The sequence below is a fragment of the Hippoglossus stenolepis genome, chromosome 23 (genome assembly GCF_022539355.2).
Source record: "Hippoglossus stenolepis isolate QCI-W04-F060 chromosome 23, HSTE1.2, whole genome shotgun sequence".
Taxonomy (NCBI): Eukaryota; Metazoa; Chordata; class Actinopteri; order Pleuronectiformes; family Pleuronectidae; genus Hippoglossus; species Hippoglossus stenolepis.
In genome coordinates, this window is record NC_061505.1 from 10349745 (window position 1) to 10370796 (window position 21052).

The 21052-nt window shown below is 42.0% G+C and overlaps 3 protein-coding genes across 7 annotated transcripts in view; 1 reads left to right on the forward strand and 2 right to left on the reverse strand.

The window, feature by feature from the left end:
- The first annotated feature begins 6163 nt into the window (after positions 1–6163).
- Positions 6164–7110, forward strand: gpha2 (glycoprotein hormone subunit alpha 2). Its single transcript, XM_035149289.2, has 3 exons — positions 6164–6284; positions 6698–6882; positions 6973–7110. The coding sequence occupies exons 1-3, from the start codon at positions 6164–6166 to the stop codon at positions 7075–7077; spliced, it is 411 nt and encodes a 136-aa protein (XP_035005180.2). The 3' UTR covers positions 7078–7110.
- Positions 7111–9715: 2605 nt separating this feature from the next.
- On the reverse strand, positions 9716–13198 carry LOC118102861 (glycoprotein hormone beta-5). Of its 2 annotated transcripts, XM_035149423.2 has the most exons (3): positions 12675–13198; positions 11591–11792; positions 9716–10125 (listed from the first exon to the last, which is right to left on the reverse strand). In XM_035149423.2, exons 2-3 carry the CDS (start codon positions 11789–11791, stop codon positions 9937–9939), a joined length of 390 nt encoding a protein of 129 aa, XP_035005314.1. In that variant the 5' UTR covers position 11792; positions 12675–13198; the 3' UTR covers positions 9716–9936. The 2 variants fall into 2 exon arrangements, with proteins under 2 accessions (XP_035005314.1, XP_035005313.1); XM_035149422.2 differs by having other exon boundaries at positions 11591–13198.
- A 725-nt stretch (positions 13199–13923) lies between these two features.
- Positions 13924–21052, reverse strand: part of ppp2r5b (protein phosphatase 2, regulatory subunit B', beta) — a 35499-nt gene continuing 28370 nt past the window's right edge. For all 4 annotated transcript variants that reach the window (XM_035149421.2, XM_035149420.2, XM_035149419.2 and 1 more), the window contains 3 exons: positions 20476–20603; positions 19487–19588; positions 13924–18615 (listed from right to left, as the gene is read on the reverse strand). In XM_035149421.2, coding sequence (XP_035005312.1) covers positions 18387–18615; positions 19487–19588; positions 20476–20603 — 459 coding nt within the window. In that variant the 3' untranslated portion in view covers positions 13924–18386. The remainder of the gene's footprint in view (positions 18616–19486; positions 19589–20475; positions 20604–21052) is intronic.

Genomic DNA, 21052 nt, shown 5'->3' on the forward strand with positions numbered 1-21052 from the left:
AAATTAGCTAAGTGTTCTGTGTGTGTGTCTGTGTGTGTGCGCATAGTTTAAAAGTATTTCTACCTGAATTCTGATGCTAATAAACCCACAAAATTAAATAATGCAGATGAACTTTGAGAAAAAGGTGTGTGTGTGTGGGTGTGTGTGTGTGTGTGTGTGTGTGTATCCCTGTGTGTGTGGCTGCATGCACGTGTCCAAGTGTTTATATATGGAGGAAAATGGGTCGACTCAAACATTATCTTAGAAACAGGAAAACGTTGCCTAATCCTCTCCTTACATTGTCATAGAGCCCAAAATAACACGCATCACATCATTTATCTTACATTTACTCACACACTTTGACCACACACACAATATCCTGTCAAGACATAATGATGCACACACAAAGTATTTAAAATAACACACACAACATACACTCACCATGCACTCGTCACACCATCATACGCTGAGACACACACTTCGTATACTTTCCCTCACACACCAACACACACATGCGCGGATGCATGTGCACACGCACTGAGATTAAAATAACAGGGAAGAAGTGGAAGCGGACACATTAATGATATTATAGTTATTCAAGACGCCACAGTTTCCACGGCAGCCGAGAGCGACGGGGCCACTGAGTGATACAAACATCAGTCACCCCGCTGAGTCACACTGGAGTAATGTGTGTGTGTGTGTACTTCAACTGCAAGAGAGTCTCCAGTTTAACAAAGTTCATTCATGTCTCTCTCTCATGATGAGGTGCTGTGGCCCACTCAGACGCATAGTCTCTCTACCCCCTCTCTCTTCGGTTGGCATGGAATCAGTAGAAACACACACACTGTGGCCGTCCATGCAACTTACAGTCAACACACTAATAGTTTTGTGTGTGTAGGTGGGGGGGTTTAAGTGATGATGTCACACATTCCGTTTTCCATTGACATAACTGGATTGGGAATGTTTGGGGTAGAGGGGCCATAAGATGATAATTGTGTTTTCGTTAGAAGGGATGTGTGTGTGTGTGTGTGTGTGTGTGTGTGTGTGTGTGTGTGTGTGTGTGTGTGTGTGTGTGTGTGTGTGTGTGTGTGTGTGTGTGTGTGTGTGTGTGTGTGTGTGTGTGTGTGTGTGTGTGTGTGTGTGTGTGTGTGTGTGTGTGTGTTTGAGAGTGAGAGAGAGAGAGTGTGTGTGTGTGAGTGAACGTGCAGCGCTGGAAGCTCATCCAGCATCGACTGAATCCTGGTTACTGCAGCCTGTTGTTAAAATGCATTGAAATAGCAGTGTGTTGCTCAAACATCAGCCGCTGTCATGCAAATGTGTGTTTACAAAAAATGCACGCATGAGGCATACAACATGTGAGAGGCAAACAAAATGTGAATGACATAATTCTTATCCAACCAGGGTTCTGTATTGACAGAGGGTTTAGAGGAAACGGTTGCCATTATACTTTATTTTCAACAAAACACAAGTAAAGGCCAAATCCACAACTTAGACATCCTGGTCTGCGGCACTCAGCCTCAAAGCAAAGAAGGAAACAAACATAAACTGTTTATAAAGATGGATGACATGACTGCTCCCAAAAAATCAAGTGTCTCGATTGCAACCTGGTGGCTGTCTCCAGTATAGGTCATAAATCCCGCCTCCTCCTCCATGTCAGTGATTTGGACACGGACCATCGTAGAAAGTCAAAAGTAGAAGTCATTCTTATTAGGTTCAAGTGTTCATTTTTCCAGAAATTCTTTTGATGTTATTAAAATGTAGGGAGACGTCATGATTCACAGCTGAGATTGACTTACGATTGGTCAAGCGCATGTGTTGGTGGGACATCTCCACCACGGCTACCAGTATTAGCATTCCCCGATCGGGACAGTACAGACTGCACCCAAACGATGGCAGCGTTCATATCCGATTCATATTTTTGCATAATTTCTGGATCATGGGAGCGAGTGGAGACGCTTTGTCCGTCTTTATATACGGTCTATCATCCCAAATATATGGTTTAATTTTTTAATTAAGGCCAAGTAGAAAATGGCTTGGCACTGTAGCTTTACGCAAATGTTTAAACGTTCGGGGGTCTGATGAGTAAACGTCAGCAAGCAGGAGTGAGTCAAACTAAACAATGTGTTTTGTGTATGATAATGAAGGAACATGTCACCCAGCGCAACAGTGACGTGTTTGAAATAGCTGCTGGGCAACAATGGAGCGCTGTGGCACAGAGGAATAATCTATAATCAAGCTATGAGTCCCAGGATGCCAGTCAGTAGAGCACATTCCTCTGCCAAGGCCCAACAATTTCACACACTCATGAATATCAGTCCCCGTTATATTCCTCACTGTTTTTTGTTTTTTTATCAAGATCCATTAATTAATAATTGACAAACTATTGTCTGCCAGAGTTATAAGAATATTCAATAAAGTAAATCAACATTTCTCAAGTATTTTCTGAAGCTAAGAAGATTTGATTGTATTCATTCCATGAAATTCATTCAAGTAATAGATATGGAAGAAATGTGGAAAGGTTTTACTATTAAAATAAGGATTCTATGGATTCTATGGCATAAATAAAAAGTTTTAAGAAACCAAAAACAGATTCTGATTGCTAGAAAACTCTTGACTTGGACATATAAAGAGTTGTAAAGTTGTAAAGAGTAAAGATGCGTTATTCAGGATAGAGGATAAATATGGAGCTGCTGATGGAGAAAAACTGAAGCAATAATAACTGCATCTGAAATCTAATCCAAAATATCTCGAGATGGAGCAAAATGTGTTCTCTGACGCACCTCCAGCTGCTGCTCGGTCGATTGCGATCGTATTGTTTGGTGAGTTCTTCTAGAATCAGTTCAACTGGCAGATTCTGTTGAGGACAAAGAGTCAAGTCATTTATTTTTATGGCCCAGTATCAGTGGGCTGCAGTGTCTCAGTGGGTTTTGCTGGCAAACAACTGCAGTGACTCCCAACCTCACCTCGGGGAAGACATGGAAAAACTCATTGGGAAACCAAAATGTAACCTCAGGGGAGGAAGTTTAAATAGAGGAACCCCTACATGAACACACACACACACACACACACACACACACACACACACACACACACACACACACACACACACACACACACACACACACACACACACACACACACACACACACACACACACACACACACACACACACACATCTAACCCCCTCCTCCTCTGATGGCTGGGAAGCTGTTCCAGCTACTAAGTTTGTTCCTTCACCGTGAAACCCAGTTTAATTTGGAGACGCACCAAGAGAGGACAAAGGGAACCTATTGTGGGTCTTTGGCACCACGTTTAAAGATCTAGAACATTTGAGGAGTGACAGGGATACTCGTCAATGGTCTGATCTGATAGTCGGTGACCTCTGATGTGACACTGAAGCCCACACGTACGTGCTGCAACAAATAGTCAAATTACAAGAATGTCTTTACCCGCTGGAGTTTGGAGAGGACGGTTGCTAAGCGGACATCCTCTGTTCAAGACAAAAGTAGAAGAGAAGCAGAGTCAGGCGTTCCCCAAATATACCCACACACACACACACACCCACACCCACACACACACACGCTGAGAGAAAGAGTTGACCGAAACCCACAATATCTTCTGACCCGACCCTGCCCTTCCTCCTGCAGCCACAAATGGAAAACCCAGGCAGTGTGTGTGTGTGTGTGTGTGTGTGTGTGTGTGTGTGTGTGTGTGTGTGTGTGTGTGTGTGTGTGTGTGTGTGTGTGTGTGTGTGTGTCCCATTCAGTATATTCATTCCCTTACAGTGTGTATCAGGCTTAGAATATTATTTTGTGTGTGATTAAGTGTGTGTACATCCTTGTACGTGCACCTCCCTGCGTGTGTATGTGTGTGAGGTGAAGCTGTGTGTGTGCGTGTGTGTGTGTGTGTTCTCACTGTTGTGGCGGTGCGTTGATGGAAAACCTATCTAGTTTTCCTTTGTGTCACAGCAGCAGTGCCCCTGAAGGTTTAAAACAGAGTGCGAGGATGGGGAGGGTGGAGGGACGCGGAGACGTTAACACACTCCAGGAGGAAGACAGAGAAGAAGTTCAAGGCCATTAGAATATTACTGGAGAGTGTGTTGTTGCCCAGGTAGAACGAGTGGGGGAGAAAGACTAAAGAGGGAGCTGTAGAAAAAAAAGGAAAAAGGGGTCAGACACTCTCAGCTCTGTTATTGTGGGTGTGCCCAGAGCTATAAGTGTCTTACCTGTGTTACTTATAGCCCTGCATGAGGCTCAGAGGAGACACACACTCACATACACACACCTGTCTGTCCACACACCTGCCCTGCAGTTCAGACGCCGCGCTCTCCACTCCACATCTCCAGGTAAGACCCTGCTCATTTTTTTATTTTGAAATGAAAGGAATAGATCTTTAAAACTTAATTCTTGCTTTTTTTATTTTTTATTTTAGAGGCTTTTTTCTGAGAATGCAAAAACATAGAAGTCTGATTAAGTTGAGATTTTGTATATTTGGGAGGAAATGCTTTTTTTAAACCCATTCATCTGTTTGAGGAAATCACATTTTTTGCACTCTAATTTTTTGCATGCATTTTGCTCTATAGTTACATGACAGTATGATGTTTCAGAGTTTCTTCTAACATTCCTAATAACTCAGCTTACCTTTTATAAATGTTAGCATTATTTTTTCTGATTTATATAAATAATATCTTAATTATCTTAACAATACATTATATCAAAGGTATTGTTCTCTTTCAGTGAGGCTTCACACATATAGTAAATGCAAATCAGTAAATTCCATCTGTGCATTAAGATGCAGATGATCCAAACTGCATTTATTGTATCTGATGTAAATTTTAAACATTAATTGGTTGTATAATGACTTGGTTTGATGGTTTGATGCAACTTGAATCCTTCATACAACTTAAAGTAAATTCTAATATAGAATAGATGATAATCTGGATGAGTGACAGTGAAATATTTTCACCTCTTTCTTGCCAAATGTTTAAATTTATATCTAAAAGTTTTAGAAAGGATGCATGAGTTTTTTAGCCCTGGATGTGGTTTTATAGAAACATGTTTACAGTTTTTAATGTCTTTAAGATGCACGATTCCAAATCTTGGAGCAGCAGCTTACGACACTATACATGAACTTTGCGTCCTTCATGTTTTAAGTTCCTTTTGCACACACCTTTTAAAGGCAGCATTGATAACATGATTTTCAGAAGGTGTTTCTGTGTTTCAACAACCCAAACTTTTCCAGTGTGTTCTTGGTGGTCTCAAATGCTCGCCCCCCCCACTGTCATTTCCCAAAGTGGTGTGTCGTCTATTACAACCCACTTTCCTTGAAAACCAAACCTCCGGGCGTGGAAACGGCACATAAGAGGAAAAAGCCGGGCATTTCTCCCTCCCCCGGTGCCCCCACTGGCTGACATGGGGTTAATGGGCCTCACACACACACACACACACACACACACAGCCACTCACACACAATCCTGACCCGTTAATTTGCTCTTATACCAGCAGAGTAAATGGCGATTCCCAGCGCTCCCTGGGCTGGAAAGAGCTGCCATCTTAGAGGGCAAGGGTCAGGATCGGTAAATTCTCAGGAAAATATGACTTTATTGTTTACACACGTGCTGGAGTGTGAGAGTGTGGGGGGCGGGCACGTGCATCCATGAACACTCAGGATCATGCATGCATGTGTGCGTGTTCATGCTTATGTGCGTTCATGTGCAAAACACAGACACACACACACACACACACACGCACAGGATCCTTCACCTGATTGAGACTTTAATCCACGTACAGCGATAGGCCGATGAATCTCAGCTACGTGCACATTCGTACGAGTCGGAGAGGGCTGTATACACATGTGTCAGCAGGTAGCTGTTAAATGAGGCAGATTGAAAAGGTAAAGACAGTTGGCTATTGTTTTTACCCACACCGGCTGTTACTCAGATGAGTGACACCCAGCCAGACACGCAAGATGGGAAATCACCTTGGCCCGATGGAGACGGTTGCTCTGGGCAACGCTTTGATTTTAGGGCAAAGTTCAGCAGCAGGAGATCAAAAGACTTTGAGACCACGGCACCAAATTAAAATCTAATGAGTTGAAATGATTATTTTGTCTAAAGACGTTAAACTTGTGACTTCTCTGTAGTCTTATCATTGCTCTGTTTGGACCCTCTAGGCTTCCGTTCAGATGTCGCCGTGCGTGACCTCACACCTCTGCCTGCTGGTCTTACCAGTGATGTCACTGCTGCTGCTCTTCTCTTCCATTGGTTGGAGCTACGATGGCCTCACCCCTGGCTGTCACCTTCACCGTGAGTTACACACACGAGCACACAGGAGTACACCGTTTCAAGACACCAAATCTAGGGAGCAACAGGGTTTATGGGTAATGTGGTCTTGAGAACGTTTTTTATCAACTGTTCTTGTTGAGACCATCGACTGTAAATAAAGATGGATGACGCGTTGTTCTAGAAATCATAGAAAACGTTTCCAGGATACAAACGGTGTCATCTTGCCCATTTAGAGCCAGAGCCAGAGCCACTAACATGGAAGCAGTCCCCAGGTGACAATCGATGCCCTTTGGCTTCACTTTTGGGGAGCCCTGATGTCTACCATCTTTTATATACAGTTATATACAACCTTCAATATCTTATCGTATTGCTGGGCCGTATCACAAACACAAAACACAAACATAAGCTCATTCCCCCTCTCTCTTCCTCTCCAGCCTTCAACGTGACCATCCGCAGTGACCGCCGCAGCACGTGTAAAGGCACCCATCTGGTCTACGCCTGTGTGGGCTACTGCGAGTCCAGCGCCTTCCCGTCCCGATACTCCGTACTCGTGGCCTCCAACTTCACCCACAACATCACCTCCGCCTCACGATGCTGCACCATCAGCAAGGACGCCAAGGTGAGGAGCGGAAGGGAGGTGACTGGATGTGCACCACAACACAAAGTTTCGAACTTTCTTATTCATGGCCTATTGCTTGTCTTCCCTCAGGTCAAAGTTCGCCTGGACTGCCCTCGTGGTCGCCACCACGATGAAATAGAGATTTTGACAGCGAAGGCATGTCGCTGCGACATGTGCCGCAAGTCCCGCTACTGACATGTCATGACAGCATGCTGTGTCGCACTGGGATGAGAACCACAATCCCACTTTGAACGATTGAAATATATACGAGTTCAGCGATACAACAGTAACTATCATTCATCTGTCTGTGTTTGCTTCTTTTAAATGTTGAAGAAAATTCACTTTAACTTATTTTCCTGAAAACAAATTGGTTCCACCACGTTACTCTCAAAACCAGGGTGTCCTTCACTTGTCTTTGTAAAGAAAATCAAACGATGGAGAGGCGCCTGCAGAAATACAGAGACCATATGAGTCTGAAAGTTTCACATCAAGTGAAATTTCCTCTGGATCACTAACCCAGTAATGCTAAATTCTCACTTTGGAATGTCCAAAAAGACGTGCTGTATGTGTGATGTGTGTACTTGTACAGAAATCTTTGTGAGGACGCATAGACCTTACGGAGTGTGGACATCTTGGGCAAGTGAGGACATTGTGACTCGTCCTCACTTTCTCAAAGGGCTGTTTAAAGGGTTAAGACTCTTTTCAGGGTTAAGACTAATGCTGCAGATATTTTTTGTCTAAACGGATATTTTGTCCTCTGTTTTACAAAATATTTCTGCCCAGACAAGAACACAAAAACAACCACAACCGCTCAACTTGGAAGGCCTTTGTAAAAACCTAAATTTGTATTGTTTTAAAACGCCTTTTGCAAAATATTAGTGGTGACGGTTGAGGCTGGGGCTAGTGTCCTCATTAAGATAGAAGTTTGTGTCCATGTGTATCTCTGTGTGCGTGTGCGTGTGTGTTTGTTTGTGTGTGTGTGTGTGTGTGTGTGTGTGAGATTGTATTGTGAGATTGTATTGTGTTTTCTTTGTTGTGTAAAATGTGATGTGAGGGCGTCTTCTGTAGAAAACTTGATCGACACACACGCGTGTTACAGCATAAACACTCTATCACAAAAACTGAAACTTGGCAAATCGTTACATATATACGCAGCCAGAAATGAAAAGTATTGACACTCATTCACGCTCAAGCACGATGCAGACTCAATCAAATTCAAACTCTTCCATACTGAACTATATTTCATATAATATATAGTTTATATTGAAATACAGTGTGGTCCAAGTGGTCTCAAACTTTCAGGACCAGGCTGTATGGCAACATGAATAAAAACAAGTGAGGCAGTTATGTCAATGTTAATTCACTACATCGGCAACGTTTGGACTCAAGGTCATTTAAATACATAGTTTCATCATTTGCAATAACCACTAAACCCAGACACGAGACTAAAGAATGTACAACATGTATTTATATTTATGAATTTGAACTGAAAGACATTTTTGTAAATAATACTATCTATTGATGAAACCAAAGAATGTTTGAAAAGCCAATGAAATGAAAAAGAGAAAGAATGCACTGTATAGTTTGTGATGAATACGTATTTTCAATAAATTTCTATTCTGCAACTGTTCGTGGCTGATGTGGACTTTTGCTTTATCTTTTACACAAACACTTGTTTCCTTCACTCTAAGGGACATTGCAGTTACTTATTGTATTAACATGTATGGTAAAAAGCAGACTTACGGTTTAGTTGGCAGGCAACAAAAAAGATCCAAACTCAAATAACTCCCAAAAAGTGGTAAGACCAAACTTGAAAACAACAGTGAGCAGAACTGAAACATTTGGAAATCCAACACGTGAACAAACCAACTGACCAAGATGGAGGAATAATTGAGCTCAGGTGTGATACATTGCAGCAGGTGCAGACAAACAGAGGAGCAGGAAACGGGCTGTGTCTGAAATCACTCACTCATCACTAATATAGTCCACTTCATAGTGAATTCACCATTTTGTAGTGCGGTCTAAATGTTAAGTGATATTTAGCATATATAGTGGATTCATTGTTTCCCACAATGCATCATGAAAAGTAGAAAATGGTAACTGACCGAGCAAGTTATACCATCATGCATTGCGCTCGGGGCAGGGAGGAGAGAAGCCAATGTCCGTGATTTACACACAGACACACACACACACACACACAGTGATACTGGTGGTTTTTAGAGCATCCTCACCTGGCTAACATTATACAATCAATATTATGCAGTTATCAATTACTACTATTGAGCCAAGATGGAGCCTAACACTGTGTGTATCATTTCAACACACAGCAGATGACACACAACATGGCTGGATTCACCCTTTTGGAATCCTGGGCCCGTGATAAACTGTGGGTCCCCAGTGACCTCACCACTGCCATCTTTCTGTGAATGGTGTTTGTGCCACGTCATCTGCAAGTCAACAAATCATATTCATTTTTATAATAACACGCACCTTGAGAGTATAACTTAAAGTTGATATTAAGGTGTTGATTTGAGCCTCAGAGTTAAATTAAATTTCCCAAGCGATTTGCACTTTTCGTCTAATTTACTTGAAAGTATGAACGCACTAAATACAGGGCACCAGAGGGTCTGGGGTCTCAAGTAGTTGCCCACAGTGGCTGGTTGGTAATGTGGCCTTGTTACACAGATACAGTAGAATAGTTGAAACACAAAATGTATGTTACTATAATGAAATGAAATGTGGTGTTTTTACACATATGCATAATAAAAAAGTATCTTTACCTTTGTGTTTTTATTAATATACAATTAGTAACATCATGACAAGGGATCACAGATCTTGTATTTGAATATTTTTATTCTCATCCTTTGATTCCTCCTTTCTTACATACAGACACATGTTGAGCATTGATACACACAAGGCCTTCGGTCCTCAAGTATCCTTCTTTCAAAAACTCTTCCTGTCATTAAATGTGAACTTCCTGCTGTCATGGGCCCTCACAAAGTCTAGAAAGTCATATCAGTGAAACACTTGTTGACGTTGTGAGCTGAACGTGCCTCAGAAGGTCTCACACTCTGTGTCCTGTGTGGAGCAGATGGCACAGTGGCAGTGCAGGGCCATGGGATAGTGGTAGAGAGGTGAGACGTTGGGCGGGCAGCCCGGCAGCCGTGCCGTCATGTGGCGGCTACGGCTGTACGTGCACACGCGGTGGTTTCGCTGGATGTAGGGGGGATCCGGCACGGGTTTCTGGAGGGTTCACACACACACAGATGGAACACAGGTTAAAGGTTATAACTTTTGACTTGAGCGTCTCTCCAATTTACAAACAAAAAGTATTGTCAGTGAACACAGTTCAAAGTTACAGGGTCTCTTGAAACACACAACTAAAGTCTGCATGATGATGAATGATGCTGCTGTTTTTTGTCCTAGTTCATGTCACCCTTAAACATTTGAATATCTTTATTTATACGGCATTTCTCAAAAACAAAGTAACAAAGTGCTTCTCAAATAAAAAATACTAAAAATACATGGAAAATAACATACAAAAATATAAACACTGTCATAAAAGATTCAATAGATAAATAAAATCAAACGTGACCGCCCATTTCAATAATAAAAACTAGAATAAGGTCAAATCAGGTACGATAAAAGTGTGTTCCAGAGCCTCGGAGCTTATATTTTAAAAGCTCTGTTCCCCTTAGGCTTCAGACGAGAATCTGGAAAAGACAAAAGGTCCCTGCTAGAGGATCTCGGGGTAAAAGATTTGTTTTAAACTGAGAATCTAGACCATTACATGTCTTATAAGTCATTAAAAGAACCTAAAAATCCATTCTAAAGTAAAAACCAGCCACCATCCAATTACCCCACTCAGGTTGCATGGAATGTTGTTAGTTACAGAAACAATGCAACATCTAACTCTGTCAGACTCGTCATTAGTTTCTCTTGCTTTATCGAACATTTATCCACTTTTTGTGTGAATGTTTTGAGGACAAGTTATTGTCTTCATCCTTTTTTGTATCTAACTCCACCCAAGATTATAAGATGTGCTTGAGATCCCAGGGAGAAACGAGCAAGTGGGCCTTGAGTTTTCTTGCTGTGGGGGACTGTGAGGTGCATTTGAAAGCTCACGAAAATTAGACCCTGAGATTTTCTATTTTAAATGAGCGAACACACTCCCCTGAGACAGATCATTAAATGTAGTGGAAAGCCCCCAGAAGTAGAAAGTGACCGTTGAGAAGGTTGTTTCTTTGTTTTGTAAGTGAAGCGCGCTGATGACACTAACACTGATGTTCCCACCGTGAGTCATCTCCACTTGCTGCTGATTCAGAGCTTTTCTCCTCCGAAGACATGGAGTCTGACAGCGTTCCTGACCCACTAAACTTGGTTTTTCAATTACTCTTGAGGTGAAATTCGAATCTCTGCAGACGAGAACACGTCCAGTAAAAGTTTGCCCACCCTCCCCCAACTTGGAGGGATGTGAGCATCTTTTATGACAGTAGCATATGGGTCGGAGCTGGGAGTGGGTCATCAGCCTCCTTATGGTTTGGGTCGAGTCCTGGGTCATTAATCATTCATCTGATTTCTCATCCTTCCAGTATAATGGAAGCTTTCAGAAATAGCAACGGAAAAAAGTGTCACAGATGATCTGCCTCTATACCGTGTGAGTTCATGTGTGTTTGTGTGTGTTTACATGTTGTGTCTGTTTTGTTACCTCCCAGGTGTGGCAGCGCCCCCAGCAGGCCTCCGTGGTGATGCGTAGTCCCTTGCAGCCGGGCTTCTGGGCCACGAAGGAGAACTCTCGCACGGCGCAGCCTCGGAAGCCGTGGAGCGCTGTCGTCACGACAACGCACATCACGGTTGCCTCTCCAACCAGGAGGATGAAGAGGGAGAGGGGCAGAGGGTGGAGATGCATGCTGGGTATGGAGGATGGGGGAGAGAAATAGAGAGAGAGGGTTAAGTAACTTTGATGGAAGACAATTATCATTATTATTATTATCTTATGTCTTTTATTCATCAGCTGCACATGATCAACCATTGTTTTTAAATATCTTTACATTGTTAGTGACGAAATCAATATTAAGTAAAGAGAATTCAAATCATCATCACCTGAAATAACACTGTTGCTGTGAATCAATGACAAAAACGGACATAAATATTCAGGCTGATCTCTAAAAATAGCTAAATGTTTACATATTGATAATCTATCTGTAGAAGATGAATATTATACAGTGTGGAATTTAGCACAACTCACACCTCCCTCTAGTGACTGTTTTGGCCACTGCAGCCAACAGCCCCACTGATTAATACACTGTAAAAAGTATTAATTGGCAAATTGAACAGTCAAAAGTTATACCTCCAAAAGAAAGAAAGAAAGATTGAATGAAAAAGCCTGTTAAATCTGACACGGGAGTTACTTCATGTCGCTTTGTTGAAAAGCAGCAGTTTTTCTCATTGTGTGTGAGTTGGAGACGTCGGCTTCATTATTCTGCACAGACCACTCAAACTGCACTGAAACAACTGGAGCCGCCTGCAGAACGTCTCACTCACGTTAAAATGCTTCCTGATGACAGAATGATGTGGAATCCTTACATCAGCCCTGGCACTACTCTCACCACAGCGTTCACTGGGACTATAGGCTACGAAACTGCACTCATTCTATGTAAAATAGTCTATTAACAATAATGTTTTACAACCAAGTCACTTCAAAGTCTGTTCGAATGAATGTTAAGTTGCTCATTTAAGTTATTAGTTGTTGTATCTGAATGGATGTTAAATAAAAAAAAGACACCTCTCACCTTTTTCGGCTGAAGATCTCGCAGAGGTTTGAGCTGCTGGACTCCTGTGTGTGTGTCTCTCTGCTCAAAGAACCAGTGAATGGAACCAATCTGTCCTTGTTATTGTTTTTAGAAGGCCATTGGGGCGGACGGACACTCTGACATCATAGCAATTACAATGAAATACCATTAGAGACCCCAAGCCAGAAATAATGGATACTCCCTGGAAAATACTGATGCTTGTCTATGTTTTCTTAACCCCGGCCTGTATCTCTCTGCATGAGCGTGTGTGTGTGTGTGTGTGTGTGTGTGTGTGTGTGTGTGTGTGTGTGTGTGTGTAGTTCTTTATCCAACTAGTTGACTCCCAATGATGTCAGGAAGGTCTGCACTTGACTTGACACTTCATCTGACAAAGGACTTGTAAATGAATAAACAGAAGAAAGGCCTTTTTCCTGGGCAAATTAAAACCTATGAAATCATTTAATTATATAAAATGTACAAATTGACTATGACCTAAAAAAGCAGCATCATGCAGGTGCTGTATTGTTGGATAAAACACTTGAATAAACATTAGTGTGATAAGAACTCCCTATAATAACAGAAACCGTCCTTTATTTGATGTGTAATTTGATTTTTTTTCGGGGTTCATGTCCCATCCACTAACATGGAGGAGGCTGGGTTAATGATCTATACAGCAGCCACCAGGTGGCGATCAAGACAGTTCGGCTTCACTTCTGGGGAGCAGTCATGTCATCAACCTTTATATAAGCTGTGTCTCAATTCAGGGGCTGCATCCTTGGTGGGACGCATAGACCATGAAGGCCGAAGCGAAATGAGGCGGCCTGGTCTACAGAGGATTTCCATGAATGGCGTCACCAGCCCAGCAACGGAGCTGACGTTTGACATAACGAGAACCTTTTAATGCCCCTTGGTTTTTAACATTTGTACCTTTAGCTGTAACTTTAACTCAAGCATTGCACATCTTGGCCATTAACACTTTGAAAAACGGTTTATCACTGAAAGTGCAATGACCCCAGATCGGGATGTTGGACCCCTCATTTCTCAGGGACAGAAGGACGCAATTGACTGCTGCATTTCTCCAAGGGATGCGGTTGCTGAACTGAGACACAAATTTTCTTACATTAAGTATTACAAATATTGATAAGTGCTTAAACCCCTAACCCTAACCCCTGATCAAGTGAGGTCGGGTTTATACTCAGCTGCAGAGACAAACAAGTGTGACACAATAAAACAGCACAGACTCTGAGTGTTTTCTCAAAGTGAAGTTTCATTTTTAGCACATAGTTTTTTTCCCCCTCCATTCTACACCCCCTGTAATGTTACTACAGTAGTAAGCCTCTCTACATTCAAACCCCCCCGCCATTGTGTTGGTCCCCAAAATATACATCTTCTTCTTCTTCTCCTGCATCTTCCCTAAGCTTTTTCTTCATCACAACAAATACAGACCATTGGGCAGACAGTGCAAATCTAGAAATTGAGTGAAATTGCTACGTAATGCGGTTGTAGGTTTTCGGTAACATCACATTTCCATTGTTACTGTTGCTCTGACTTATTGCCATTCTATTGTGTTTAACTTTATGTCTTGTCTTTCCTCTGTCGCTCTCCTCTGCGTTTTAATCTTTACCGGCTGCTTTCATCGAATCCAGTCGCACCTCCTCTCTGATTTAAAGTTTTTAAACAGGAAGGAAATGTCGTCTGACGGCGATCGGACGACCAGAGCTCTCTACGCACTCTCTTTTCTCTTGCTTCCTGTTCTGGAGTGGCTCTAAAATGGACGACGGAATTTCCAGAACTGAGGAATAGGCCTACTATTGATATCGATATCACTGAGATTTCTAAAACAGTGGGAGCTGGGGTTCAGTTTTTCCCCCCACGAGTCAGCAGACTGACTGACAATAACAATCAAGAGGGTTTGTGAATAAGCTTTAGCCAAAAGAAAATAAAACAAGCTCAGTTTTATGACAGTGAGGTCACGTTTTGTCTCTTTTCGGTTGTGTTTTCTTTTTTTTGTAGCTTTTTTTTGTTTGTTGCCTGAATCAAAACAATTATTGAAATCCAAGTAAATGGAAAGGTTTGGTTTACGGTGTCTACAGACGTGGGTTTGGAGGTGTTCTCTGGTATGAGGCTGTGGTTACACCTAATCCATCAGCATACATCATTGTGGTACTTAGAGAAAACAGGCCTACGTGGTTCCCAAACTGTGGGTTAAGTTGATCAAAACAAGACCTTTTTTTTCTTTCACACAAATTTATTTTGTTTTCCTGATTTTCTTCAATTTTTTGGAGTATTTTTGAAGTTCAGTCCCCAACTAGAACAGGCACTGCTGCCTTTTCAAAAAAAGTGATGAGTCTAAATCCTGGGAATCTGTATCATATGTGTAAAATAAAAATCTTAACACTGACTCCAATTTCAGGATTTTCTGCAGAGCTTTCAATCAGATTGTTTTCATTAGCAGATGTGTTTGTCCAGTTGTCATGGAGATGGATTAACTCCATCCCCTGATGAGCACCATGACATCCCCTGATGAGCATTTTCCAAGGTCAACAATTTAAATTTGGCAATATTTGTTTTTTGTCAAAAGTCGTAACCTGCATGATGTAACCTGCATGACATACCTGCAAATAGCATGAAACAATTGTGTATGAGGGCGCAGTGGCAGATTAGGTGTAACCACAGCCGGATATCACCAGAACAAGTCAACCAAGCTTAAAACGTGCATGATAAGAATTTCTGAATCGATGACTAACAGCTAAATAAAACTTTGCATGCCAAACTGAGGGCTGCCACTTCAATGGATTTCAAAACCTCGTCGACTCAGGCGTGATGTGAGGTGAGCGTTTTGGAAAAAACTGCTGGTCTGAAAGAGTTTTTGAACGTTTGGTTTATGAAGCAGCCGACGGGCGCCTCTGCGTCTCAGGCGATTAAAAAACAATCGATTAGTTTAACGATACATTCGGATTCAAACCCTGTCTTTCAGGAAGGAGACAAGGATAGAGATCGTTCTCTATCGCTCGATCTACACACATCTCCGGCTCGCCGACTCACTCACTGGTTACACACCAACACTCTCTCACACACACACACACACACACATGCGCACACACACACACAACCTGACCTTCATCTTCAAATAAGGTTACATTTCCTGATCAAATAGAAAATAAATAGCATCAGTATCAGTTTTCCACAAAATGAACAAGATCATACAAAAACCAAAAAAATAAACAACATAATTACAAAGCAAAAATCATTTTTTTCATCAAATAAATGTACACAGAAAGTACCTTTAAGACAATGTGAATATCAAGGACGCAACAGGAGTAAAAACGAGTGCGGGGGGTAAACGTGTGAGTGTGACACCCACTTCTTGTTTAACCCCCGAAAAACACAGATTATCCTGAAAGAATGAAAATATTGCTAAAATAATTTTTTTCAGTTTTTTTTCCACCCTCTCTCCTTATCCCATCGCTCTATCATAATAGTCAGACAAGAATAAACAGATTTTTGTTGGTTCGCACCGAAAAAGTTATCGTCATCATCATGGTCGCCATCTAGCAGCGTCAGGTCTGCTGAGCCGAAAGGAACAGACGCTGTGGGTTCAGAGATCCAACTGGATTGTGGTGGTTTTCTTTTGGTTTGAGACGCGCGTCGTGCACGTCGTTCATCCCCTGGTGACCGCTGTGTAACGCGAGACGTGCTGATCTGCATGGATTCTGTTTGGTTGTACGCTGAGGTGAGCTAAACTTCAACTTAACCAAGACATTCTGAAAAAAGTTTCTTTGTGTACTGAAACACCCAAATTAAAGGAGCGCTTTTACGTTTTTGACCAGTAGAGGCGCTGTGGAATGATGTTTTTGTGAGTGGGTCCTCATCCTTTTGTTTGCGTCGATGTGATTAAAATCTTGATCGACAGTAGGGGGCACTGTTAAACTACGGTTATGCTAGACTGATTGGTAAATGCGCACGCCAACTGTCACGTCAACATGATATCTGCCCTTTGAGGCGCTGTGATTCAGTTTTGTCGCTACAGAGAAAAGTATAACCATACCACCGTATAAAGGCAAAGAAGAAGAAGAGGAAACACAAATAGAACAGTTATGGCACAAGCTTTCTTTCCTTCAAGAGCACCACTTCAGGCTTGTGCACGCTTCTTTGCCTTGACAAACCAGTTGCCGAGGTTTTTCCACAGTTTCCTGCAGAATGCCATTAATGTTGTTAATGAAGGAGCATAGAGACGTCTATAGAGATAAACTCTTTCGCAGTCAAAAAAAAGCCGGGAGCTGTGCTAGCAGCCGAAACGACGCCGTGCACCGACTGAGATGACGTTATTTCTGGCTCACACTGATCTGCAGGAGGACAATAACAAACACTGCCCCCGTGTGGAGAAAGCAAGAATTAAAATGAAATAATTTTTTTTAAATCGGCTTTGCAAGGCCTCACAATGTGATTTGGTGAATTAAAAGATTCCCTTTGTTGGCAAGAAAACCGCTTTGAAAAATGTATAGTATTGACCTTCAAACTTGGAATTTTGGGGGGATTTTTTACGCAGGTCATCCACCACCACCGACATCGAACATTTCAAAATAAAAGAAAAGCAGCCACCACAAATCCAGTCGCCTCTTTAAGGTCTGTTAAAGGGGAAGGCCACTGAATTTCAGCGCTCACATTATGGCCTCGTACATTTAACATGTGACGTGAGATCAGACTTCGAGCCGGCCTTCCCCCTTCGTGGTATCTGCTACACTAGTGTTTCTCCCTTAATACACTACAGAAATATCCAGAGACATATGTATATATATAAAAACATTATCATCATCATCAGTAGTACTTAGAGTAGAGTAGAGTAGTAGTAGTAGAGTAACAAGTAAGAAGAAGGAACATTATTGTACTTTATATCATTATCATCATCATCTTCATCGGTTGGACCTTTTCGTGGGACCCGACAGAACGGGAGCGGAGTTAGCGTCAGAACCAGCAGTTGAGTCAACATGTATTGTGTGTGTTTGTGTGAGATATTTTGGTGCGTGAACCAATTTGTGTGTGAGATTTGTTTGACCTGGATACACTCTGTAGCTCTTTCATATTTACAGCAAGTATCTGTCTGCTATGTGTGTCTGAGTGTGTATGTGTGTGTCTGGTCTGCGCGGCAACAGTTTTGGGACCTTTGTGTGAAATTGCTTCTTTTGTGTATTAATGTATTGTGCTATCCACGCATGAAATAAGCATCTGTGAGCAAAAGATAAATACGAGGCCACAGTACAGACTCGGTTGGTTAAATGTTGGGACAAGTTAGATGCGTGTTGAAGTCGGTTAGTTTTGCACCAAAAGAGAAATTTCATCCCTTGTTTCGAGGCAGGTTTTGAAGCAGGCCAGAGTTTACCGTTTTAGGCACCGACCTGCAGTTGAATAAACCAGCCGTTACTTTTAAATGACGGTCTGCACTTTTGGACGGTATTCATCTTCTGATCTGCAACATAATGTGTGTACAGCAAAAAGTGAACCAGTTTCACACAACTCTGTCCGGAGAAAGGTACGTCTTACTTTTTTTTTTAACCTTGGATCACTGAGTTTGTGCACTCGATGATGCAAGATAGAAAAAGAGAGGATTTGTTTTGTACCTTTCTCTGTCCCCCATCACTAAACACCATCAACTTCACATCTTCTCCCTGTCCCCCCTGACCCCTGTGTTACGCAATCCCCGTAGAGCAGCACCTAGGTGGCGCTTTCCCCGGCTCCAGAGGAGGCCCCGCTGGGTTTAGGCTCGGGCTGGTCGCAGTGGGCCGTCTGCGGGGACGACGGGGTCGGCGGGTCCCCTCTCTCGCCCCGCTCCTGGAGGTTACGCTGGTTCCGGGCGGCCTCGGTGAGCATCTGCATGCGGCGCTCCTGTTGCTCCTCCAGGTCTCGCCAGAGCTCGGTGCGTTCCCTCTCTCGCTTCAGCTCCCTGGAGGAGAGATGAAGAGAGGGATGAAGAGAGAAGTGGTAGGAAGAGAACGGAAGGGAACCTGATGAACAAGCTAATGATGCAGCCAATGACTGGGAGGCAACATGTTTAGAGTTCTTTTGCTTTCTTTCAAACTGGCACAGAAGGATGATAAATGACAATTTGTAGTTTTTTTAAATGCTGAAATTCTTCTTGGTGAACATCAGCAGGGCACAGTGACGTGTGTTTTGCCAGGTTTGGTTCCATTGCATGTGTAGAGCAGTGGTGTAACTCTCTCAGATGCCTTTTTTCTAGATTATGACAACTAACCAAAACACTTCCTCTAACCCGGAACAGCACACACCCAGTGTAGCGTGACAACATTATGTCAGCCTCTTTCTGGAGATGCTTCTGCCTCGAGCTCGGAAATGTTTTTATTGTCATCAACAGTCATTTCTTACTCACCACTTCAGTGCTATTGCCTCAGAAACACTGTCACCACAGGTCTTTACGGGTGCGTGGGATATGTAATAGATTTAAATTGACAGATCCCCCTGCCAGGACGTGGGTGTGTGCTGGACACTTCCGTACTGAGCAGATAAAAGATCTTCTCATTTCAGAAAGAAAGCGCATATGATTTTTCTTAAATGTTGAACTACTCCTTCAATATTCCCCAGTAGTATCAAATATCTCGAGTTTGAAGTGGAATCATGATGTGGTGTGTGTTCAAAAGATGACCTAAGTGATACATAGTTACAATATGAAATATAATGTGAGGGATAATGAAACAAGCACCGTCGAAAATATGACTGAAGAGCCTCCTGCTTCTGCCTCTTGTTGTCAAACACACACAAACACACTCGTGCACACAAAGAGAGTGAGTCATGCTCACTTCTGTTTCTCCACTTTGTAGGAGGCAGTGAGGTCATCAAACAGCTTGCTGTTCATCTCCATGAAGGTCTTCAGCACGTTGTAGATCAGAGACACGATGGTCCTAGAGGGACAGACACAACATAATCAATCTGATTGGTCGTGTGTCCCGTGGGATTGTGGGTTAGGTGAGATACCGACCCATTGGTTATAGTACGTGTTGCCTAGACACCTGGATTGTTCTTGTGTAGCTTAGTGTTAGTTAATAGGAGGCTTAAGAGGAATCTGATGAAGCTGTGAAGGTAAATAGTAAATAATCTTCATATGAGTATTGGTGGAAAGTAACTAAGTACATTTGTTTAAGTTTGAATTTGAAGTACTTGTATTTGGCTTGAGTATTTCTATTTTATAATTAAAAGTAACAAATATCACCACCTCCAATAGATTACTCCAGCAGATTTAACATTTTCACCCAAAAAATATGATCTGCAGATAAACTATAATGCAGTGATGTTGATCTGACAACTCAGCAGTATATAGAATATGAGATTGGAACATTACAAGGCTGCTAACATGTCAATGCATAATAACAATAATCCACTAATGTGATATTTATTACCTCATGTTTTCACTTTCAGCAGGATAACACAAAAACTATTGAACAGATTTCTATGAAACTTTGTAGAGGCATGACCCACAGAAGAACGAATACAATTCTCCATAATTATTTAAATACAGGATCAAAATACTTGTTAACCTAGGCAACAACAATTAATATCTGCAGATCTCTTTTTTCTTACATACGTCGACAGGTCGATCACAAAAGTCCTCGGTCTGTGTTCAGAGGTGTGTTAAGGTGCTTGTTACTTTTACCCTGAACAGAGCTCATCATAAAACCCATTTCTCCCTCTGATTGGACAGATGATCAACAGGGAGGGCTTTATATACAAAAGCTGTGAATGGAATCATGAGTTGTATTAATGTGTATTTGTGTCCTCGTGTGTCACTGACTGGTTCCAGTGCTCCTTGGACACTCTGTAGAGGGTGGCGAACACCAGCGGCAGGATGACTTGACAGTTCTCCTCTATCAGACTGAGGATGTATTCGTTGTTCCAGAAGTAAAGGGCTCGCTCCGCTACCTACACACACACACACACACACAGAGAGACACACACAGACTTTTTTCAACATTTATATCTAATATGATAATAATATAAGTAAATCTAATCTGATCTAATATCACATGATATAATATAATATAATATAATATCCCTGTACTGCCTGCCTGTGACACTTTAACTTCCAGTGGCAATTAACGGACTAACTGTACTTTGCAAAATCCAGTCTCTAGCGTTTACTCACCACGTATTGTACAATCCCTCCCCTGCTGCTTATAGTATATTTTTATATTTAATTTTGTTTCCTATCTTAATACATTTTTTATATTTATACTTGCACAAATACACCACAGCAAGGTCCTTGTATGTGCAAACCTGCTTGGCAATAAAAAACGGTTCTGAATATAATATTATATATGATATAAAATAACATGATATAACATAACATAACATGGAGGGATTATTCTACT